We start from the raw sequence: 25,968 nt of genomic DNA, 5'->3' as shown, positions 1-25,968 counted from the left end.
ATAAACAATTGAAACTGATATATATATATATATATATATATATATATACATAAGGTAGATTCGACATAAAATTCACACTGCTTCTGCATGTACTGTACAGTATATAAACATTGCAGGTAATACAAGACTAATAAAATTACGTAACAAAAATTAAAACGAGTGACAAACTACTGTATTTATAAGGGGGCTTGAAATATTTACAAAGGACCTAAAAGTCCTAAATTATTCACATTAAGGACTTAATATATTTACACAAGATATGTGAGAATTTTACAACTCAAGGCACTTTGAATATACACACAAGTGTCCTGGGATATCCCCACAAATACGGCGAGAGGTTACCGGATACTTCAACCAAAAGCTCTTCCACAGCGTCCTCACAAGAACTCCTCACGTTAAAATCGGGTATATAAGTTTATAACACTCAATTACCACACGTTACGTGTAACAAATATTACATTTGAACTCTATTTCTACAATATAATTTCACTTGGACATTCTCAGATAAAATACATTGCATCATCAAAAGAACCCAGTGACAAGCCAAGTTTACCAAAAGTTCGTATGATGACCATTCCTCATAATTGAAGTACTACACTTACTTGTTGAGTTTACGCTGAAATACAAACACTAAAAAAAGGCATTAATTTTGCAATTATATTTTGCCTAACAAGTTCAGTTCACTTAGCACTAGAAATTTTTGAAAGTTTAGTTACGATAGTTTTGTCTTGCTTGTACTGTACTGTAATTGGAGCAGAGTTGAACGCATCAATTTTGGCGTCTAGTAATTTTTCTGCGGATCTTTATGATTTATCTTAAGTCAACCAATAAAGTGCATTTTTATGTCTTCACTTAGGATTATTCATCATACAAACCTTTGTGAATATGAACCGTCATTTCACACAGCTTTACTTATAAACAATTTGAACTACCCAAGGATTATAATAAGGTAGTGATTGTTGAAGTGTTTATCTGGTGTCTTAGCGATATATTATTAATAACTATTATATAAAATTTAAATTTACATTTATGAGAGTAAGTTAAAAGAATATACATGAGCTTGACCATGTAAACCCTGGTAATCTAGTATTTAATTATAACGACAACGGATGTTTAACTGGAACCAAGACGAATTCCATCGACACATCTTTTGAATGTATTTTGATGTTTTACACCCAAGTTTTCTCTTTACATGACAGTTGGTTCTGTTGTATATTGCAGTGGTTTCGTTCTTCTCTTCCGCCTCCTCTTCCTTTAGCTGTGTCAACTTGATCAAATCCCTCGAGTCAATTTCTCCACACAAGACTCAAACTCATTTCAAATCTTCAATTGCAAGAGTTTGGCCAAGGTTAACTAATTGTGTCAATTCTAATGTTAAAGACAAGCGGGTAGTCTTTGATTACCTTAAGAAGTTACGACCATGCCTTGCCAAGCTGTACCCATCCTGTGGTTGGTGTTAGAAAGAACATCCAACTGTAAAGCTTTGCTTCAACATGCCTGATGGCAATTGGGTCACACTGTGATCATCTTTTGGCCTGTGCTGCATTTTCTGGGCTGGCACCTTGGGGTAGTGGATAGGGGAACATCCTGTTGTGGTTTTACCCGAAAGCAACCATCAAGTACAGCACTGTAATCACGGTCCGACTAATTACCCAAATGTAGCCAAATATAGCCGCAATGAAGTCAAATAATGGTCCTACATGAATAAATCGGACTGCTAATCACTTCTCGACTAGTATTTGGTGTCAGAAAGTCACAAAAAATTGGAAAACTTACTTTAATCTGAGTTAATAGATTGCGTGCATGTACCGACGGAGCGAGGAATTACCCAAATGTACCCAAATGTAGCCGCAATGAAGTCAAATGATGGTCGTACAAGCGTAATTCGGGCTGTGAATCACTTCTCGATTATTATTTGGTGTCATAAAGTAAAAAAAAAATTGGTAAACTTAATTTAATCTGAGTTGTGTTGTGTTAGGTTAGGTTAGGTTAGATTAGGTTAGGTTAGGTACATGCACTTGATCTATTAATTCAGATTAAATTAAGTTTACCAATTTTTTGTGACTTCGTGACACCAAATACTAGTCGAGGTTAGGTTAGGTTAGGTTAGGTACATGCACTCGATCTATTAACTCAGATTACATTAAGTTTACCAATTTTTTGTGGCTTTGTGACACCAAATACTAGTCGAGAAGTGATTGGCAGTCCGATTTATTCATCTAGGACCATTATTTGACTTCATTGCGACTACATTTGGGTAATTCCTCGGTCCGTCGGTACATGCACGCGATCTATTAACTCAGATTAAAGTAAGTTTTCCAATTTTTTGTGACTTTCTGACACCAAATACTAGTCGAGAAGTGATTGGCAGTCCGATTTATTCATCTAGGACCATTATTTGACCTCATTCCGGCTATATTTGGCTACATTTGGGTACATTTGGGTAATTAGTCGGACCCCTGTAATCACGACTAACTCATGCAAACATGGAAAATCATATTTACACTCCTGCCATAAGGTATTCTAAGCTCCAACCATGATGCTGATCTTGAATTCATCCGAAGCATTCCTGATACATACATTTCTGGTATCTGCAATAACATGGAGGATGTTGTCCTGGTGTCAGAACTCCAGAACAGATAGCTGTTGTGCCCATCAGTAGCTTCATGTAACTGAGATAAAGTCCACCTCAAATACTATATATTTCAAATGTTGCTATTAATCTTTGATTCACTGTTTAAAATAGGAACGTGGTGTTGGGTTGCACAAACACAACTCAAATGTTAGGTTCATTGGGTGACCCAAGATATTATCAAGGCGTTAGGCCTTGAAGGTGAAGTTAAGAGCTTCAGATGTCAGAAGCAGTCCACCTCCACATAAAATAATTAACAAGAGTCTTCAAAAAGTTGTGGTTAAAAAAATATATACAGGTTGACAACCCTTTATCCGAAATTCCGAAAACCGAATAGCTCTGAAAACTGAAAGTTTTTTTTTTGTGGAGCCATTTTTTTTTTTTTTAACCAGGGATTAGCCTACCCGGGCATAGCTCACTGACCCACATCAGGGCCTGGGGGGCGAAAATGTAATAGTAATAGTAATAGTAATAGTAATAGTAATAATAATTATAATAATAATAAATATTCATAGTAAATAAAATTTATTTATAAAAATACCAAAATAAAATAATAATGATTACAATAATAATAATAATAAAATATAATAGTAAAATTAATAATAATAACAATAATACTGTAATAATAAAATAATAACAATAATACTGTAATAATAAAATAATACGTACAGTAATAAAGAAATACAAGAATGAAAAAAAGATCAAAAGTGAGAAACATGACCTGGACCTATGAATTATTATTATTATTATAATTTTTAATATATTTTCGCTCCCTAGGCCCTGATATGGGTCAGTGAGCTAATACACATTATAAAAAAAACACTAACCATTCTGAAAACCGAAAAATTCCAAAATGCCCTGGCCCCAAGGATTTCGGATAAGGGATTGTCAACCTGTATATTGGCTTATCAGGAACCAAGTAGGGTACAGTGGCTACGACCCACTAAAGCCTGTAGATTCTGGGACTCGTACAGTATAGGCATACAGTAATGACTTGAATGATACTTTTTCTTGTCCAAAATAGAGTACTGTACTGTTTTTCACCTATGAATTCCTAGTTTACCACATACAGGAAAGTTTCCGATAATGACGGTTCTGCTAATGACGATTCATATTTAAAACCCTGATTAATTTAGGACCCAATTCAATTTACACCTTTATTTTATTCGTACTTACGGCGAGATTTTTTTTTTTCATATAAATAATAACTGAATCCTGATATGTATTATACAAACAATAATGAATCTTTTGTACATATTCTTAATAAGATGAATGATGCTAGGTTTCCATGAGTGAGTACATACATATATTGACCTTTTGCTATCAGTCTCTCACTTTTTTCTTTACCATTAGTGGTTACTGCTACTGTACGTTAAATAACATTAATTAAAACATACACATTTTTTAACATTAGTTTGACTACAGCAACAACCAGGGTCTTATTTTCTTCAGTTTAAGATGGAGAACTGTCAACATGGATGTAAACACTGACAACAACAATGGCATCCCGTCTCTTCTTGTGTGACCATAATATTACAGTATTGACTTATATTGTGTAAGGAGCATTCATAAACATTATTTAAAGAAAATTTAAATTTTTCATTAATTTTATTGGTTTTTGGGAAAAGAGGGTAAAAGAGCCACACAAGATATGAAAAGGTCACACTAGGGAACGCATCTCATTATTGCTTTATTTTAATAGTAATTAATGATTCACGATATGATGATTCACCTTACACCGCAATATTGGAGGACACATTACCATCCTTATTTGAGACTTTACTGTCCTGTATCCATGTTGACAACTCTGCATAACTGAATTCTCTTTTAACTGGATAGGCCGATCACCTAGAAAATTAGCAGAAGTGCAAGGAAAAATTAAAAATAGAAATTCCAAACATGTACAACACTATTGCTCCTATACTTAAATTTGACCAGTACAGCCCTTGTACACAAAATTGATACAACAGAGCCAGAAGTTCTCTGACTCAACAATTCTAATTACAGGAAAAATATATAAACGTATATACAGTGTGTATATAGTAGTGATATCCCCGTTAGCCGGAACAATTGGTGTAGAGTGTAGAGCACTTCCGGGAATGAGAGATTTCTGGGTAACGAGACGACTCTCTCAAAGCCGGGAAAAATCCCTCGTCCCCAGAATTTTCTGGGTAGTGGAAAAATGTTCCCGGAAGTTCCAGATATAGCCCAATACATCATCTCTCGAACCCGGAGAAATATCCCCCATCCCCGGAATTTTCCGGAAAATGTGCCCCTTGAAATTTTGTTCCCAAAGCTGAAATTTTCCAGAAAATTACAGCTTGGAATGATTTTCCGAGAAAATTTCGATTTTGGCTATCGGAGAGTTCTGGGTTTGAGGGATTCTGGCTAATGGAGATATTATTGTATGTAAATATCCCATGCTTGACAAATGGGTTAAGTTCCTGGAAAACCCTTTGTTAAGTGAAATTTTGTATCTTGAATAACAGAACAAATGGGCAAAATGGGGGTGGTCTCCAACGACAAAAAAACAAACAATATTATACCCCAAAGCCATGAATTGGTTCACAAACAGCATAAAAACCCACCTAACTAATGAAAAATAATAAGCCATCTACTGTAATTTACTACCTAACACATTAAAAACTTTAATAAAATACTGTCTAGAAGAAAATATGCAGCTAAAACCATTGAGGAAAGGCTAAATGAAAAATTAACACAACCGCCATTTGCATAAGACGCAACTGTGTGACCTCAAAGCTCACCATACCAACTCGGTCCAACGAATTATCCAAAAGTATATTAAATCAGGGTAAAATCTTAACGAATATATGTTTTACATCAATAAAACCTGATTAATAATGTTTTCATTGAAATGTAGTCAAAATAATGAAATAATAAACAGCGAAAAATGCTAAATTCCAAAGAGTCACCTATCCAAAATGGAGATATAATTACCGATGTTTCTGTTACTTTGGGGTAATTAACATAGCCGTAGGATTTACTTTTCGTTAGGTTAGGTTAGGTTAGCGAAGTGCTTCACGATGGATCTGAGTTATCTCCCTTGTTCACGAACTCTTTGGAATTTAGCGTTCGCCAATACTGAAAGTTTTTCGCTGTTTATTATTTCATCTTACAAATTATTTTTACAAAATTACACTAAAAATATTATTAAACATGTTTTGTGTATGTATAACAGATATTCATTAAGATTTTACCCTTATTTGCTATACTTTTGGGTACTTTCGGGTACATTTGGGTAATTCGTGGCTCCCTAGCAACTCAGATCAGCTGTGACGAATAAACAGACACATGTCACTGTTTTATTTGTTATATTATAAATTATTATTGTTTTGTGATTTATTTTAGTATTTTACTTGAATATTCAACACTTAATATAAAGCTCATTTGAGTACTAACCCTACCAGCAAAGCTCACCGCCAAACTGTTGTCCATTTCTCGCAATGACCGAAATCCTGCTGCTTGCTGGGCCATCAGGCCAGCGGCCAGCAAAACGGGCAACATGTCTGGAGGAAAGTGCCTAGTGTGCCGTCACCTTTGTGTGTTCTTTGCCCACACACACTTCTACTTTATAGCCACTATTAATTGCTCCCTTACCTACCTTACATTCATAAGGTACTGTACCAATAAACACTGGTATGAAACTGAAGTACCTGTACAGTACATCATTGTACACTTGATAATTTACACATTTAACAACTTTTTCTACTGAAGTTGTTTATTATCGATAAAATACTAAAGTAAAGGCACCACTAATCCAACAGCTTTAGCTAATTTGACCACTGAACATTCGTAACTTGAATGTACCCTGTAGCAGTACTTGCAGTTAACAGATTTGTTGTCAGTACAGAACTGTGAAGAGGGCAGAGTTTACTTTGGTGAACAAATAAAAACCACCAATAAAATTAATTTGACTTAACTGCAATGAACCAATTTCTTTCTGTTAAAATTAAATAGTGTACAGGTACTACATTATATACTGTACTGTAAATCGTACTTTTCAACATTTTTCTCAATTTGTTCTCATTTTGTCAAGCTGAAATCTAGACCTTAAAAATGAGAATAAACTAAACCATTTATGGCAGCAGACTACACTAACTGACCAAACCCAACCTCGCTGACCTAAATTAATCAGAAAATCTTTAAAGATCACGGATCATAAAACTATGTTAGTTTTGCCTTGGCTGTGTTTTATAACCCCACAATTTCCCTCTACAGTAGTTCAAAGCCCTGCCCACTTTATGCAACCCAAATTTTGGGGGTAAAATTTTTATAAAGCACAATGAAATACACTATAAAAATATATTTTCCATCGTAATTTCCATGCACGGCAACTTCAAGATATTTACCCTCTATTGTTTGTCACCGATATGAGAAGATAAAATCCAGTAAAATTCTTTCATTACATTCATAGATGTGCAGACGGCACTGAGGTATATAGCCTAGTTGTTAAGTCTGAACTACTGTAGATTTGAAGTCTTTTCTTTGCATCAGCACTAGATCATTCTATGCATTGAAAAGTATTGCAGTGGTTCTTCTAGAATATATTAGTATTCTCAAGGCGGCAACCCGAAAATATACCATACCATTATTTATTTGGTTTATTAATAGTTAGCAGGTCAAACACCCTCCAATTTTACTAAAAGAGCTCAACGAAACAAGGGCAAAAGAAATGACAGCACAAGACTAATCACAAAATAAGGAAGCCTTATTTTTTTTTAAATATATCCACTATGCTGTCAAAATAATGTTCATATCACATCTTACACGTTAACTAAAAACTAGACTATAAAAACATATACAAGACATGCGATGTTCTCCACTTCAAGATCCATTTTTTTACATTAATCTTTAATGAATAGTTTCGTAGACAAGTTCCATACAATATGCTTTGGTTCAACAAACACATAATCAATCGTTTTAATGATCTCAACTAATAAATTCAACACTCCCCTTCTTTCCAACAACTCCCAGTCTTAGTTGTGAAATTACTTTAAAGGAATCCAAGTTTCCTGGCTCATGGGGTTCTGACACACAATACGAAATATACAATTATTACTTACTCTTTTACCACAAAAAATGGATCCTCCAACGTCATGTCCACATACGTAGGGTAAAGAACTAGATAACGACCCACTGATATCACATACGACACTCAAATGGCAGGTACTGATAAGTGTCCTTTGATTGGCAAAATGTAAACATTGGTCACTTCCAGCAATATAATTCACCTATGAGACAAAAATAAAATGAGGTGGAAAAATAATTCTAAATATGAAAACTAATTATAAGTTATGAATAAAATACTCAGTTTACGTACAACTCCATATATATCATAAGAAAATTAATTAAATAAACTTTATAAGATATATTTTACAGGTTTTGACATCAATACTTATTTCCCTTTTTCTATGTAAGAGAAATGTCCTGAGAGAATAGGAAGTTCCCGCCATACGTGTAAAGTGAGCTTCATCACACCTCCTCTGTTCTAAGGAAGTTTGTGTGACTGTTATATACCTCTAGATCATTACAAAACTTGGAATGGCAGACAGTGAGACAGGTAAAGTAATTTGTAGAATTTGAAGAAGTATGAAATTAGATTTTCCTACTTGTGTTTCATTATATTTTCAGGCCTCTTACAGGGTCGAGATCAGGTGAGATCGAGTTCAAACATTGGCATGTTATACTTAAAAGGTTACTTCTAGGTATTTCCTCAGTAAAATTCCCATACAAGCACAAATTGAATCAATATGTATATAAACAATGCAGGTATACAATGTACACAATGGAGATATACAAACAATGTGCATAGTGTATTTACGGTCTACAAACTTTTACATATGCAGGTACCAAAGCGGTGTATATAATGCAGGTTTACAAACGATGTATACATATTGTGGATATCCAAACGATGTATACATAAAGTAGGTATACAAACTGTATACAGTGTAGGTATACAAACTATTCATACAGTAGTGTATAGGTATACAAATTTCATACAGTAGTGTTGGTATACAAACTATATTCATACAGTAGTGTAGGTATACAAACTACTGTATATTCATTCAATTGTTTAAGTATTCAAACTATTCATTCAGTAGTGTAGGTATACAAACTATATTCACTCAGTAGTGTAGGTATACAAACTATTCATTCAGTAGTGTAGGTATACAAACTATATTCACTCAGTAGTGTAGGTATACAAACTACTGTATATTCATTCAATTGTTTAAGTATTCAAACTTCATTCAGTAGTGTAGGTTTACAAACTATATTCATACAGTAGTGTGGGTATACAAACTATATTCACTCAGTAGTGTAGGTATACAAACTACTGTATATTCATTCAATTGTTTAAGTATTCAAACTTCATTCAGTAGTGTAGGTATACAAACTATATTCATACAGTAGTGTAGGTATACAAACTATATTCACCTAGTAGTGTAGGTATACAAACTATTCATTCAGTAGTGTAGGTATACAAACTATATTCATATAGTAGTACTATAGGTATACAAAGTATATTCATACAGTATTGTAGGTATACAAACTATTCATACAGTCGTGTAGGTATACGAACTACAGGTATATTCATACATTAGTGTAGGTATACAAACTATATTCATACAGTCGTGTAGGTATACGAACTACAGGTATATTCATATAGTAGTGTAGGTATACAAACTATATTCATACAGTCGTGTAGGTATATGAACTACAGGTATATTCATATAGTAGTGTAGGTATACAAACAATATTCATACATTAGTGTAGGTATACAAACTATATTCATACACTAGTGTAGGTATGCAAACAATATTCATACATTAGTGTAGGTATACAAACAATATTCATACATTAGTGTAGGTATACAAACTATTCATACAGTAGTGTAAGTGGTAATTATATAGGACTAACCCGCGAGCGAAATTGATTAAAAACAATTATAAAAACACTTGATATCCTGCCCAATTCTGGGGTCACTAATTCTAGTTTGAATGTTATGTACCATAATATGAATAAAAGAGATATTAAGGATGACAATGATGTGCGCAGTACACTGATCTTCATTGTTATATTATAGTGGACACTTTTGTAATTTGTGGAAATATGTTAAAAAATTGATATTTTTAAAATAAACGCTACTTAACATTTGTGGCTATGAAGAACAGGCCTAACCAACTAAACCAAACAAATATACCTAACCTTACCTAACTTCCCGGTATGTTAAACAGAAAGAACTTAATATGATATGGTGAAATTTGAGGCATTTTCTGGATGTGCGATGATATGCCCGCATCGGCGCTATGCAGTCCTGGTGGATTAGTTCTATATATTAACTGTGTAAGTATACAAACTATATATACAGTGCAGGTTTACAAACTATGTATGGTAGAGATTCTTTTTAATTACACCATGGAAACTACTAACAAAATTAGGTTTTCCTGTCTTTTAATATTAGTTCATCGTTTTACCTAACCTAATCAGAGGGCTCTGCCCCCTTGACCCCTGATTAGGTTAGGTTTGGTTGGTTTTTGACGATTTTTTTTTAACACATTTGTAATACCCAAAGAAAGAATGGTGCACTAACTATAAATTGACTTGTTTTTCCTTGTATATTTTGTGTTTCAACCGAAACTGACTATTTTGGGGGGAAAACCTACCTAACCGAGAGAGTGGTTAGAAGATTAGATTAGGTAATATTTAGATAATTTGTAAGGGAAATGTCATAGAAGAAACGTATCTTAGAATTATCTAAACTATTGATTGCAAAGATTCCCGTGTTGTGCGAAAGTAAAACTTTACCAAAATATTAAGCCTCATCTCTGTAGTGAAGGGGTTAAAAGACCTACCCTCTGGTTGTTGGATAAAAGTTACATTAGTTTAGGATGGCTGGCGTGTACTACATACAGTATTTATATTTAGTATCAAATTTAAATCTTAAGTATTTTTTCTTATTATCTAAAAAAGTTCTTGTATGTGATACTGTATTATACTATGTTAAGTGATCCCTGCAGGAACAACACTATTGAAATCAGAATATTTTATGATCCACAGAATATGATTTGGACTCTTTGGCTGCTATGCTTGATGATGATGATGACAGAGGATGGACAGGAGCCGAATCAGAAGATCTGCACACTCTTACTACCATGTTGGATGCGGAGCATGAGGAGAAACTAGAAGAACCTGAGTCTAGTGCTCCAAAGGTTCCAGATGTCACAAACCCCAGCATGGCTGATCTGGGTCTTGTTTTGTCTGATGATGAAGACCAACCCACAACTTGTGTCTCTGCTAAGTCAGACTTTAGTGCTGCTTTCAAAGATTCCAAATTTTCAAAGAAAAGGGAAGAGGAGACATTGGCAAATAATAGTAATACTGATTTTGATCCTTTAGAAGCAGAGTTACAACAAATGGAAGAACGCATGAATCTTCTTCGAGATCAGTTATCTAAGAAAAAGAAATTTAATGTAAAAGATGGATCTACAAGTACAAAATTTACTAAGCTAACCAATATTAGCCACGAAGCAAAGCGCACCGTTAGAACCTTATCTGCTGATGAAGAATCAAATCTTCACCGTAATCTTAAAAGGAAGAGTGAATTACATAGAGGAGACACAGATTCTGAAGATGAAGAAGATAATCGAAACCCCTTTGAGCAGCGCTACAACAGCTGTGGGCGAGAAATTAGGAAGCGCATCTCCCATGAGTCTAATGAAGTACAAAATAATCGCAAAGATGAAGTATTGGCCAGAGTTAAGGGAAAATCCCAGCAGAAATTGGGTTGGAAGGGAGTAGATGGATCCCTGGTGTCTCTAAAAGAAGCTGGTACTTCTTCATCCGAAGTTGATAAGAATGTTACTGTAGACCAGTATTCTGGAATCAGAATTATGTAAGTATTTTTCTTATTCATCTTAAGTTCACGTGGAAAAGCTACAGCTTACTGAACATTGTGTATAACATCTAGGAAACTGCATGTGAGGCATGATTAAATGTCCATAAAGGGATAACGTAGATTGATAACTCTCATAATTTTTTTTTACAATATCTTAATATACAAATTCCAACTGAAAGTGTTTTCAGAGTTTTTCTCAGCACTTTTCATTATCTAATATATCTACATATAGTATTCATACAATTTGAAACAAGTACTATATAAACAATAAGCCATCGGGATATTTTTTCTTATATGTATATATATATATACAGTATATATATATATATATATATATATATATATATATATATATATATATATATATATATATATATATACATATATATATATATATATATATATATATATATATATATATATATATATATATATATATATATATATATATATATATATATATATATATATATATATATATGTAGATCCAGAATGAAAACGTGGATAAGATATATCTTGATAAAATCACACGGAAAAGGAAACAACGGAGCACCTTAGCTTTCTTCTTTATTCAAGACATCTTCAGAGGCAACTGAAGCTAAGGTGCTCCGTTGTTTCCCTTTTCCCGTGTGATTTTATATATATATATATATATATATATATATATATATATATATATATATATATATATATATATATATATATATATATATATATATATATATATATATATTTTTTTTTTTTTTTTTTCCCTGGGGTTAACCCTTAAGCCCTGGGTTAGGGTGTCGCTGGGCGTACCCCCACTCAGGGGTTAATCGAGAAAAATCAACTTTTCAGAAAATAATTTTTAACCTTTTAAATGATAAAACAATAAAAAAGAAGTAAGAAAAAGTATGTATTGACCCTCTAAATACTTCCCTGGCAGTGCGAAGGGAGATAAGGGGACAGCTTGATGACGGTGAGCACTTGTGGTCAACTATGCACTTAGCAGCTATTTTAACTTGTCTTTGTGTTTGGGATTGCCAGTAATACATATATTTACTGATCATAATGCGTATTTCCTATAAATAATTCATTTAGAATTTATTTTATTTTTGCATTATTTTTCATAAACACTGCTCGGTGACACACACACACAGTCTGTCGCTAGGCTGTCTGGCTGTCTTTGTGTTTGGTAGAGCAAGTAATGTGTAGAAATACAGTAATTATTGGAATAATTTCACAAATAAATACATTTATAACATAGTCATTGCATTACTTTCCAGTAATACTACACAACAATACAACTATTGTGCACTACTTTTAGCAATATTACTTTGATCCAATATGATAAAATGGACAAACAATGAAAATGAAATAAACAAGTTCAGGAAGCTTCCCTGAGGCCGAGCATGTGGCGTGACAGGCAAATAGTCACACTAGAACTTGATAACCTGTGCTGGGCATTTAAACAGTGGCGGGAAAAGGCGGGCATTCTGGGACGTCACCTGGGGCCCACAGGTCGGGCGTTCTGGAACGTCACCCGGGGCGTAAAGGTTAAACCTGCAGCCTTGCTGACACTGTACACGAGTTCCCTGATCCATGGTGGTTACAAAATAGGATTTTAGGATCATTATCATATTTCTTTAGTGTACAGTATAAAGGAACCTCATGAAAGAGTAAATGTTCAGCTCATTGATTTTATATATTAATACATCATTTTCTGCATTAAGAGCAAGGATGCAATTGTAACTTTATCACCCTGCTCATTTGTGTGTTTCAGGGACCCGACAGTCATTCAGATTATCAGGTCATAAAAAAATAGAAAATTAATTTCATACATATCAAGCCTCATGTTGTAGTGTATTCTGTGTTCCCCTCTTCAGCAATCCTGTGGTGTCGGGAGATTCGATGCGAGAGAGGATGGAAGGACGCAAGATGGTACGCATGTCCACAATTAATCTTCACTTACGTGGTGGAGATATTGAGGGAGATTGGGTCACTATTGGAGTATTGGTATCAAAAAGTGACCCCAAAACCTCACAAAAGGTATGTTTAAGCCCACTGATTGCCTTGGGGATATAGAATGTGAATATAGAATGTGTGTTAAGGTTTGACAGTATTAAGGAGCCAATGTGATTGAAGGACTGTCATATAAATTCTCTCTAAAAAAGCTATGATTTATATTATCTTCCCTGTGCAACAACTTGTGAAACATTGTTATAATCTGACAACTGTGGAGACATACTGTATATACCTGCAACATTTCCATGGTCATTGGTCAATGATGATAATTTAGCTCATTTGTCCCCTTACCACTTACATCAGTTACATACATAAATGTATTTCAGTATGTTTGATAACACCTTTTCCGTTCATGCACTGCATATTGAATATTGAAAAGCTCTTACACATTTTACATAATACTTGTTTCATCTTGCTCTTTATTATGATTTCTAGGGTTCCCAGTACTCCATCTGGAAGTTGAGTGACCTAACAGACTGCACCAAAACAGTGGCTGTGTTCCTTTTCTCAGGGGCTCACAAAGGCTTGTGGAAGAGCAGTGTGGGCACCGTGGTGGGCCTCCTCAATCCTCAAATCATGAAGGACAGGTGAAACACTTGTTATATCATATGATAGTTATTTGATGTTAAAAAGATTTTCTTGGGTTTTTAACTCTCCACCCTTCAGCCTAGACCTGGGTTGCAGGTACTATCATTATACATTTCGTACATCTGTGACCCAAACTCCCATTAATTAGTTAGTTACCGCTTGTAATCAAGACATCTCATGAGGGATTTCACAAAACCCCTTCAAATATGCACCATGGATTCACCTAATCAACCTGTTGAGGGTAGCTGGGATGCAGCTTTCTAAATGTGAAAGCTGTAGTTGTTAAAAGTTGTACATTGTGATGTATGAACTGTTTTGAAATTACAGGCCAACCGTGATTTACGAATGGGTTACATAACTGAAAAGCTTTCCTTAAACTAAAACCAACCTGTAGTACACTGTGCTGTACTGTAGTGTACTGTATGTTAAAACCAGGGCAGTCAGTAACAAAGACATTTGGGTATGGCATAAATTATTTTGCATTTTCTGCAAGTGAACTAAAAAAAATATATTTATGTGTGTTTGGGTTAATTCTTATGTTTTTGTTTTTTGATGTGATTTATTTTACTTCAGACAGGGTGAAAAGAACACAGATCTTCTTACTCTGTCCATATCTGACCACCATAAAGCCATGGTGATGGGAAGCTCTAAGGATCTTGGATGGTGTAAAGGCAGGTGTGTAGAACTCCATTGTAATAATAATTTATTGTCTAGACTCTAGAGCATCATTTCTTGACTGAAATGTTATCCCAGTTAACAATGTTTCATTATTACATCGTCGATACTATTTCTATACCAAAACTCCACACAATGTTGTGTAAAATCGTTATTACGTTGTCGGTCAGATAGTACTACTTGCCTGGGACCTGGAGACTGAATGAGCTAGCTAAACTGGGCCCCTGGATTAATTTTTGATCAGAGCATAACCCAAGGTACAAAATCATTGGTGTAACCAAGTTCAATGTGGTTAAATATATAGAACTGAGTTGAGGTCTTCAGACAAGAAAACTGAAGTGTAAGAAATGTGAAAAATATTACTGTCAATAAAACATGCTTATCCTGCAACTGATAAACATAAACTGCAATGAACAGATGGAACATAGTGAATAGGAATTAAATACCTGTATTGGGAAGTGGTAGATTACACAGACAAGTGAACCATGATTAGTAAAATGTAAAGAGGCAAAAATTTGATTATCCATTATCTATTAGTATTTGGTACCAGATTTGTAATTCTTGTTTTGGGAACCTCTCATTAAGCCTCAGGATGATTGAGATGTAAAGTTGCATCTATAATACAGTATTTTTCCATCTTTGCCTTAGGATGAGAAAAGGAAGATGGACTCCAATTGTGAAAATATATGCTATTAAAAGGAGATGTAGGTGGTTCTGAAGGGAATGTGTGTCACTATAAAAGAATGTCTGGAGAATCATTTTTTTTAAGACATAAAAGATATTGAATATTCATTCTCTGAAATGTTATATTTGCAGAACAAAGCAAAATTCACAGTGCAAATATTTTGTGAACAAGTCTTCATGTGAGTTCTGTTTATACCATATCCAACGAGAGTATCAAAAAACATCTGCCAAGCGTGCCGATATCCAATCCTCATTCACCCGAGTAGACCCACGGCGTAGGCTACAAGAGAAAGTGCTTGGGAAGGATCAGGTAACTTAATTTTATTTATAGTACATTTAATTTTTGTGCAGTCATTTAAGTACTTAGATACAGGAATACCTCAATAAAGTAAGTTAATATTTTCCATTAGTTTACATCATTGTCAGAAGCTTTCTTACTAGAGATAGATGTAACTAAGGAAGCAGAGTGATGTGTTTCAGAACTTAAGAGAAGGGGTGCAATAGGAAAACATCATGAAATACAGATAAAAATAGTGTTAAAATTCATTTCTTATGACATCATTATAAAGGAACATTGTTGCCAGAGGATCTGTTAAATGAGGTCCAGTATTCCTGTATTTTGAACTTGATGGTAAAGTTTTACAGCAAATGAATAATTGAAGCATTTTGTCCCAAAAATTTTTTTTATTTCATATTTAGGTATTTTATGGTGGACAGCTGTACAGTTCACCAACTCCAGGTAGTGCTCCCAAGCAAGTTAGAGCCAACAAAGGAAAGGATCTAGCAACCTTAAACTCCCTCAAACTTAAATTGAAGGCAGAACAGTTGAAGGAGGAAGATAAGCAGAAGTCCTTCACCTTAAAACACATGAGTGATGGTGAAATAAATGCAGTAAAGCAAGTTGCACAAAGTAATGATAGTTTGTGAGTATTCTTTTTCTCACTTCTATATATTCATGTGATAAGATGTAATCGATTTTATATTTATCTTTACCTCTCTCCAACTTTAGTGTAATGAGGATCATGGGATAAAGAAACTTCAAAGACAGGAAATATTGGGAGCTATAACCATATTGAAATGGCCTGAGAGATAAGAACTTGAGGCTACAAATGACCACACAACATGGAGAGCTAACACCAGATAATCACTGCCAACCCATGCAAGCATGGAAAATGGCCAAAAATTGGTGATGGTGATAATGAATTACTGTATGATGGTTGCCAATTTTCACAGTAAAATTTATCACTAAAATTTATAGGTTTTGTATTTCATTAATTTTCTTTCTTTTTTTCTCTCCATTTAGTAGTGAGAAACTTCTGGCACCTACCCCAGGAGCTCGTAATCTTTTACGTCACTTGGTCAAAGAGGACACAGATAAAAAGATTGATGCAGGAGAGTTCTGTAGTGTCTCGGCAAAGGATTTACTCAACATGACCTATCATCAGATTCAGTCAAGGAAAAGACAGGTACAGTAATCAGTTTGGAATATATGGTAATTTTTTATTTTTGTTTTAGTTTATTGGTCTATTTTATTTTGTGTATATATTTTGCCTAACATTGAACATAGCAGAGTGACACTTTAGGCCCTTAACAAATGATTTGGGTAGCTACAAACTATATTCACACTTCTCAGTGTTAAGGATACACTAGCAGTGCTCCCAATGTGTTCATGTTGCTGTAAAGTGTTATGTCATTTATATCATAAAATTTAAATATTATCCTTTACTTATTATTTAGCTTATTCCTTCACTCCAATTCAATAAACTGTGCTTTTCAACATTCCAGCAATTTGTGTATTTTTCATTATTTCTTGAAGTTTCTCAACATCCATTCTTCTACCCTTAATATGAATTCTCTCCAGATAGTAAAAATTACTTGGAATGATACTTACAATGTGAGTTATCCATTTTTCCTTTCAGCAGCAAGAGCAGAGTATGTCACAAACACCATTGTCTCTATCACCTGGAAGTGGACAATCAAGACGCTCATTTTCCCCAAGTGCAACTCCCAAATTAGGTCGTGGTATCCAGCCTGGGGGTGATATTGATTTAGACATTTCACCACCTCCAAGTAGACCAGGCCCTGCTAAAGTGAGTACTTTTATGAAATCTACTGAGTAAGTAAAAGTTTGTATAGCTTACAAGCAATATATGAGGAAATTAACAGTGCAGTACTATATAAGTGAGAGACAGGGAGGTTTTAGAGTGGGTCTGCTTAGATTAGATATTTACACTAAATACAGTGGCTGAAATATATAAAAGAAAGAAGGTATACAGTTTATGGATTTTGTAAATACAAGTCTTCAGAATTAAAAAGAATATTTTTGGAAAGTCCCGAAAATTTACTATATAAGAAGCAAGACATAGGTATGGAATATGGTTCACAGAGGAATACAAGTACAGTATAGTCTGCATTTACGCGGTCAATTGAACCCGTGGAGGCCTGCGTAAAACGAGAAACGCGTAAATGATATACGGTAACAGAACATATGGGGTTAATTGAAATGGAGACTGGGCCGACCCCCAAACTCCACTTTTTCCGACACAATACATACCTTGTAGTCAAAATAACATCTTAATTTTATGATGGTATGCACACACAATTAATAATTAAGAGAAATATCAATAATAATAGGTTTTTTAACACTTACGTTAGTAGAAAAGATGGCTGAGCACACGGGGATGGGAGGTTGGTTCCGAGGCAGATTATTGGCCTCACCTGTATCACTTGTATCACTATCCACCACAGAGGCTTGCAGGGCCTCTTTGTCAAATCCCTCAAAGTCCATACCCTCACTGTCACTATCACTATCAATGACTTGGGCCGGCTGTGGTGGGTGAAGAACTCGGTAATGTTTTGATGACTGGGCGACCTTGTGCGCACCCTGCCCGCGCCGCTTCCCGCATAAATGACCAAATTTACTGCATAATTAAAGCATTTCATTCTGGCAAGGTGCCGCGTAAATGACCGAACGCGTAAACAAAAGCCGCGTAAATCCAGACTATACTGTATTAAATAAAATGTTGAATAAAAGGTTTTAATTCCCCCCAAAATGTTCAACCAGACATTCCCTTTTCAAGTGTTTTACTCCAACAGGCACATGCTATGGCACTGCTTCAAGGGAAAGGTGGGATTCAAGCTAAAGACCCAAATGCAGTGAAGAACACAAAGAAAGCCTCTGATCCTCAATTTCAGGAGAAAATCAGAAAAAGGTTAAGCAATTCCTCAATGTCAGACAGTAAGTCCCTCTTCCATTTGTACATCATGTTCATCATTAAGTATAATTTAATTGTTGAGGTAGATTGTCAATAACCCCTTCCTTTTTTTTTCTTCTTTTTTTTTTTACCAAACTACAGTACTACAGGTAGTATGTTTATAGCATTTGTAATTTGACTTAACATGATACAGTATTAACTGACATGTAACAAGACTTCATTGATAAATATACAGTACAGTTTTATGATGTCCAGTAAGTTAAAAGCCTCAGCAATGAGGAACATTGATATGAGAATTAAAAATTACATGTAGAGCACCAGTGTCGATTAGGATTTCTTCCACAGTAAATTGGTGACACCTGGTGCACTTTGGGGTAAATTTCTTTAGTCCTTTAATAGTATTTTCCAAGCAAGCACTGGTTCTGGTAACAATATGCAGTAATTGGATAATTAGCAATCCAGGTGGGTGATCAGCTAATCCTTTGGTCAATTTAGTAGGTAGTAGGCGGCTATCAAACAGGGAGGTACTACCACTTTGGAAGATATTGGAAGCATAATGTATTGTCTAATGGTAGACCCTGCTGCCATATGGCATCACAAAAATTGTGACCAAGTCCCAGGTTGCTGATCTGACTTTCTGCCTCATTTTCACACAATTGCAGGGTCTCAATTATTTCTCTTACTATTGACGATATAACATACATACTGTATATTGTTTCTCACTCTTGATATTTTTTTTCTTCATTTTTTTGTATTTTTCAGTTTTTATTGTTACAGTGACCCCTCGGTTAACGAACTCAATCCGTTCCAGAAGGTCGTTCGTTAACCAAAAAGTTCATTAACCGAAACCATTGTTTCAATGGGTTTTTGGGTAATTGGTTCCAGCTCACCGAAAATTTCCTAAATTCAACAAAAATGGTAGAAAAGTTCACTTACTTTAAGGTGTGTATGCAGAAGGTTCCTGGATGATGATGATGATGGGAATTAGAATGGGGGTGGAGGAGAAGGAAGAAGAGAAGGCATTGGGGTGGAAGAGAAGTCACCCCATGGCACCATTTCACCCTTAAAATTTTAGTCCTCTTGGTGTATTTCAAGATTATTTTCTTTAAATCAACACTGCACTGCATTATATATTGTCAATATGTAAAATATATTTCAAAATGACCAATAATTTGCTTGGAAACACAGAAAAAAAGCGTTTAGTTGAAGAGAGTCTCAAGCAAGATGTTACCTCCAGTGAAAACAGAGAGAGAGATTAACGCCTGTTTGCTGTGTTAAGAGGCTGGATGCCGCGCATTAAACTAGTCACTTTACCTTCAATTATGTTCAATAATTGTTAAAATGACTAAAAAATTGAATATTAAACTTTTAAAATTATTGAATAGTATAAACTTCTTGATATTTACTAAAATAGTAAGGAATTTAAGCCTTAGAACCGATTAATGTGTTGGCGGACTGATACTAAAGCTGGTTGCCCGGCCAGTGCAAGCGAAAACATGTTGAGGTCGGTTCGTAAGAAATTCGTTAACCGAATTTTTGTTCGTTAACCGAATTGAAGATCCTTATGGAAGGCAGTTCGTTAAACGAGGGGTCACTGTATTAATATTTTTATTTTTATTTTTTACTATAAATTTTATTTTATTTATTTTTTTAAATATGAAAAAAAATTAATGAAATGTATACAGTGGTCCCTCATTTTTCACAAATGTTACGTTCCTGATATTACCGCAAAACAGCAAATACCGGTACTCTTTTCCGGATTTTCACTTTCCCTGTAATATTCAATATTATAACCTTTTCACGGTCACTTGTATGGCCCTGAACGTCTTTCTAATGATCTGCAAACCTCACTCCCTCTCACATGTCAATAAATAACATGTAAAGACAGCATAATAAAGATGCAAATATTTTTTTTTTTATTATTATTATATACCTAAAAAAATACAACACATTATGGAATACTGTACTATACTCACCAGCCCAATTATGTTGTTTCATCCTCTTGATCCTCCCTCCCAACTCTATCCCTGGTACATCACAGCAGATGATGAATGAATGATCACCACTGAACCGTGCATATAAAAGTTTACCTTTCTCCCGGATGAACTTAGAGTTAAGTTGTATGTGGCAGCGGTTCAAATTCCCTATCCAAATATTGAGGAACACATAAGAATAGTACATCTAACTTCTTCAAACCTAACCTAACAGTCATTCAGTAGGTTTGTATGTGTGAAGTCAGGCTAGTTAGGTCAAATTTTGTTGGTTCTTCGCAATTTATTTCAAAAGCTGCTGCTGCTACTTTTATATTGTAACAAATCTATGTTTTCCTGTATTTTTCTAAAAAATAAACTAATTACCTTTTTTTTGGGGGGGGGGGGGATATATATTTGTTTAGATCTGTGCATACTCTGTACAGCATTTCATTGGATTCCAGTATTTAAGGAAACTAACAATTTGCCTGTTTTGGTTCTGCTCTTCTATCCAAGATGGTTGCCAGACCAACTTGTGTACTGTACTATTATGTATACAGTATAATAACCATACCATCATATCTTATTAGATCATCATGAAACTTATTAGGAATAGGACACTAATGTTTTTTCTATAAAGTTACCAATTATTGTGCCATTCTGTTAACCAATATGTAAATTACTGTTTTTCTAGAATAATATTTAGCAATCTTTATGAAATTTTGCACAATGTTTTTTTTTTTAAATATGCCTGTGTTGGTGGTATTCCATTAATCATTATAGCTGCCAAGTCATTTAAATTCTAATCTTCAAATCTGGAATCAGGATAAAATTTTATAGGAGGGATTTCCATGTTCTCTGTTTTGTCATCCTACATGGCTGTCAAGATGGCCGTTTTGAAGATGTTATAAACTACTCCAGCAACATTGGTCCAGGTTTGATGGACTGTTACAGGCAGGATCTCCTCATTTTGTATTTAAAGCACAAAAAAAGCACACACACACACTAACATTGACTTTTAAGTACGTACATTGCTGGTGGAGAGTTAGTCTCGGCCAAGACTCCCATGTTTTACATACATTTAATAATACAGTAATGTAATTGTTTTTCAGATGAAAACCAAGTGAATAAAAAGTCAAGACTAGCAGAAGCAATCCTAGCAGATTCTCATAAATCAAAGCTTGGCTCCATCGATGTTAATTCGGACAAGTTTAAAGCCATGATGGAACAGAAATCACGTCACACTAATTTAATTAATGTAAGAGTGCATTACTTCTTTCTGTTTTGGGGAAAAAGGGCATATAATTTAAACATAACACCAATTTTGTTATGCATTAATCATCACTTTGTACCTAAACATGCTGTCTATTAAAGGGAGTGCATCATAGAACCTTCGCCAGTTTCTTCAGCTACCATACTTTCAAAGGTTAAACACTTGCAGGAACACTTGAAACTTTAAATGAACAATTTCAAGCATTGATTTATTTATCTCATAAATTTAACACTCTTGGGTTTGGGTAGACGCTCTCCCGCAAGACTCTCCGGGGTCTGGCCTGTTACTCGCATCACAGCATTAGACTGCACTACACGAGACATAATTGTACATAATGAGTCATAGCAAGCTTGCTGTTTGAGATAAAAAGGTGGGATTTGTTGCATTATCATTGTAAATAAATTATCTACAAACACATGAGTAATCACGATGAAATCATTATTTTTATACTTTAGCACGTGTAGAACACAAAATATTTGTTTATGCTTTTTGAAAATTTTTATTCATCCCTTTATACTTTCGTTATTTTATATGATTGTAATATGAAACTTATTCCATTATAAAGCGTACATATTTAGCAAAAAAATAGTTAAAGACGAAAAGTTGTGCAAAAGTTAATATTTAGCTAGGTAATAGTGATGTAAATTTTGTATTTTGATGAGCGCACCCAGGCCGAGTACAGGTTATTCATTTTTTCCCTCCAGACACTAAAGATAATTGTACATACTGTATTGAGTCATAGCACTAGGACTGTTTGCTGAAGGGTCAGACAAAATATCACTTATGCCAGAAGGGCAAGGGACACAGAGAGGCATCAGGAGGCACAACACTATCACCATGTGGTGCAATGTCCTTGCACTTTTACGTTTTCCCACCCCTCCACTCTCACCAGCAACATGAGACATGGTTCAAAACTCTCACAACAGTTATGGATAAATGAAATCACTGTGATGCATGAGAAATCGGCACAAGCTGCAAGAAAATGCATGGGAAATATGGGTTAAGGTTATATACCCTGGGTCCTTTAAACACAAAGGGGAAACTGGTGTGGTAACCTTGGAGTGCAGTCTACATAGTTGCCAGATTGCGCTAACATTGCCAAATGTGTATCTTGCGTATCTAGCTTTCATACAAAAACAAAAATTATTTTGTTTTAATTTATGACTACGTACTCAAATTTGCTTATGAAAACCCCAAGAGTGTTAAGGCATCTTGTGCTTCAACTAAGAAATAAAATCATGTCTATTTGAAATTTAACTCACTGAGTACATATAAGTGAAAGTAAAGATGATGTTGAAAAGGATTATGTTTTTTTTTTTTTTTTTTTACGGGGACTAACTAGCCCACCCAGGCACACTACATAATTTTTTATATAATATCAACAGGTTTTCAACGACCTTATTAATTAGCTTTTGAGATCATGTACTGTATGCTCCTACCTCCTGGAACACGTATACAGCTCCTCCCCGACTTACGACCTGCCTCAGTCGTACCAAAATTTTGTCAAATTATGTATTTTCGAGTTCCAACGTCAGTACACAGACAAAATTTTCGTTTATAATTCACTTTAAAATGGCTGGCAAGCTTAAAGGTGAGAGTTTTGTGGTGCTCAGAAGAAAAAGAGATACCCATTTTAGTTTTATATGTATCATTTAAGCATTTTCGACTTACGACCTGGATTTGGGTCCCTAACCCCGTCGTAAGTCGGGGAGGAGCAGTATACCTGTAGGTCACCCTATGTGTCAAGAATTGTGCATGAAGACAATCCAAGATATACTGTATGTTATTGCCTTTATCTTAGGTTGTAGAGAATGAGGCACTTGAGAAGTATTACCAAGGCCTAGAGAAGAAAGAAATGCTGGAGGACAAGATGTTATCTGTCATGGAAATACCCACCACAGCATATGTTTGCCTGCAGGTAAATTTTGCTCTGACCACTTTTTATGCTACTGCCTATTTAATTTTGATTTTCTTAGTTACATTAGTGTCTGTTTATGTATATTGATTTGTTCATATTTTTAATAATTGCATTTTTTCCAAAGTGCAAATACATGACAGAGTCAGCATCAGACTTCTGTCGTGAGGAGAATCACCCACTCAAGACAGTGAAAGCCAAGAAGAGATTTTTTGAGTGTAGGAACTGCAAAAGAAGAACTTCATCCTTGGACAAGTTACCTCGGAAATCATGTTCTAATTGTGACCACAACTCTTGGCAGAGAGTTGCCATGGGAAAGGTGAGCTGTTTTTTGGATATTTGTGACGTTATTGGATAATTGGATATGCTGTAATTACTTACAGTAGAAATATGAAACCTGTTCTGTATATTCTTTAATGTAAGACACATCCTCTCCAAATTTGGGGCTGATTAAGTTTACAACAAAGGAGTTATGTTCAGAACAATTGGTGCAGAGCACTTCCAGGGATGAGAGATTTCCGGGTTACCAGACGACTTTCTCAAATCTGGAAAAATCCCTCATCCACGGAATTTGTTCCCATTACTGGGGAAAAGTTTCTGAAGGTCTAAACTACATATCTTGCAAAGACAGACACTAGCCTACATTCCCAGAATGTTTATGGCTGCTGGGAAAAGTTTTCTGAGTCTAAACTATGCATCTCATCCCTACTCAAAACTGTGCATCTCGTCTCACATGAACAAACTCTCCCATTACATCTAGACTGCAGGCATGTAACTGTATTGTATTGGGGAATTTCCACTTTGTTTTCTTTTTTGCACTACTGCACTCCATACCGTCACTTTTGCATTTGTTTTGAGACATTTAAAGGGTAGTACACCTAGTTTGAATCCACAATGTTTTCTGAGCGATGAAAGACTAATGTGGGCAGCATGAGCACACCCTCAGCTGATGAACATCTGATGAGGTTTGGAGGGAATTTTGAATCTGCAAAGCCTTTTGGAATATAGGTTATTTCCAAAAATTAATTTTCCATTTTCTAGTACTGAAATATATTTTTATTTTCAGGCTAAGAATGGACCAAAACTGGATTCTGAGATCTTGTCACTGCGTGGTGATGAGCTTAAGCATTACAGTGGAAGCAGCAACCAAGTATTTCTTCATGTTTGAAAACTCTGTGTTGTTGGTATTTGATTTGTACAGTTACCCTTATAAAAGTTATATTTATTTTTTTAAATTCAACAGTTTATTACAATTTAGTGTACTATTGTTAGACCATTTATATATATTAGATATTTATTTTATTTACTACAGGTACTCCTCGACTTACGACATACAATACTCGACTTACGACAACCGGGACACACGACAGCCGTGGTTATATAAAATATTTTTCAAATTACGTATTTTCTAGTATCGACGTTAGTGATCGCGCTGTGTACTGACAAAATTTTCGTTTGTAATTCCCTTTAAAATGGCTGGCAAGCATAAAAGTGAGAGTTCTCGTGGTGCTGAGAAGAAAAAGAGACAGCCATTTTAGAATTTGTGTATTATTTTCGCCTTTTCGACCTGGTCGTAACCCCGTCATAAGTTGAGGAGAGACTGTATACTGTACTGCAATGACCTCTTGGCAGTTGTAATCAGGATGAGTATATTGCACAATATAAGCTACCCGTGTGTCATGGTTGACAAACATTGATTTTGTAATTTTATGAATGAACATTTGTGTGAGAAATTATAATTAAATACATTTTAAAATATAAAGTATTAATGGTCCTAAGGTCCTACAGGAATAACAAAGATACAGCATTTATTATAGCTCATTATTTTCCCACCATTTTTTTATTTTATTTATTTATTTTGGAAAGTTTATTTTTTCTCGATTTATCCCCGCGGGGGGAGGGGGGGGGGTTGTGTGTGGACCTGCCAGCAGCACCCTAACCTGGGGCTTAAGAGTCAATGACCATCAACAAAATAATTTTACACTTGAACAAGCTCGTGAAGAAAAACGATTTGAAAGAAATGCCAAGAATGTTGGAAAAAATTATGGTATACAGTACAGTATATTAATAATTACAGTATACTGTGCTAGAGATT

General features: G+C 34.8%; 2 protein-coding genes across 5 annotated transcripts in view; one reads left to right on the top strand and one right to left on the bottom strand.

Moving 5' to 3' along the window:
• Positions 1 to 7,874, bottom strand: part of LOC121871489 (syntaxin-6-like) — a 90,097-nt gene extending 82,223 nt beyond the window's left edge. For both annotated transcript variants that reach the window (XM_042373859.1, XM_042373861.1), the window contains exon 1: positions 7,717 to 7,874. In XM_042373859.1, the coding sequence (XP_042229793.1) occupies positions 7,717 to 7,751 (35 nt within the window). In that variant the 5' untranslated portion in view covers positions 7,752 to 7,874. The remainder of the gene's footprint in view (positions 1 to 7,716) is intronic.
• Positions 228 to 25,374, top strand: LOC121871487 (protein MCM10 homolog). Of its 3 annotated transcripts, none has more exons than XM_042373856.1 (14): positions 228 to 405; positions 10,712 to 11,546; positions 13,415 to 13,577; positions 13,989 to 14,140; positions 14,715 to 14,816; positions 15,633 to 15,810; positions 16,200 to 16,423; positions 16,804 to 16,966; positions 17,420 to 17,590; positions 18,597 to 18,738; positions 21,798 to 21,943; positions 23,760 to 23,876; positions 24,001 to 24,192; positions 24,940 to 25,374. In XM_042373856.1, exons 2-14 carry the CDS (start codon positions 10,738 to 10,740, stop codon positions 25,039 to 25,041), a joined length of 2,661 nt encoding a protein of 886 aa, XP_042229790.1. In that variant the 5' UTR covers positions 228 to 405; positions 10,712 to 10,737; the 3' UTR covers positions 25,042 to 25,374. The 3 variants fall into 3 exon arrangements, with proteins under 3 accessions (XP_042229790.1, XP_042229789.1, XP_042229788.1); XM_042373855.1 differs by lacking the exon at positions 228 to 405 and adding an exon at positions 8,084 to 8,213 and having other exon boundaries at positions 17,423 to 17,590; positions 24,940 to 25,373; XM_042373854.1 differs by lacking the exon at positions 228 to 405 and adding an exon at positions 8,084 to 8,213 and having other exon boundaries at positions 24,940 to 25,373.
• The last annotated feature ends 594 nt before the right edge of the window (positions 25,375 to 25,968 follow it).

The sequence above is a fragment of the Homarus americanus genome, unplaced genomic scaffold, assembly GCF_018991925.1.
Source record: "Homarus americanus isolate GMGI-L3 unplaced genomic scaffold, GMGI_Hamer_2.0 scaffold45698, whole genome shotgun sequence".
Classification (NCBI taxonomy): Eukaryota; Metazoa; Arthropoda; class Malacostraca; order Decapoda; family Nephropidae; genus Homarus; species Homarus americanus.
This window is presented reverse-complemented; position numbering and strand designations above follow the sequence as displayed.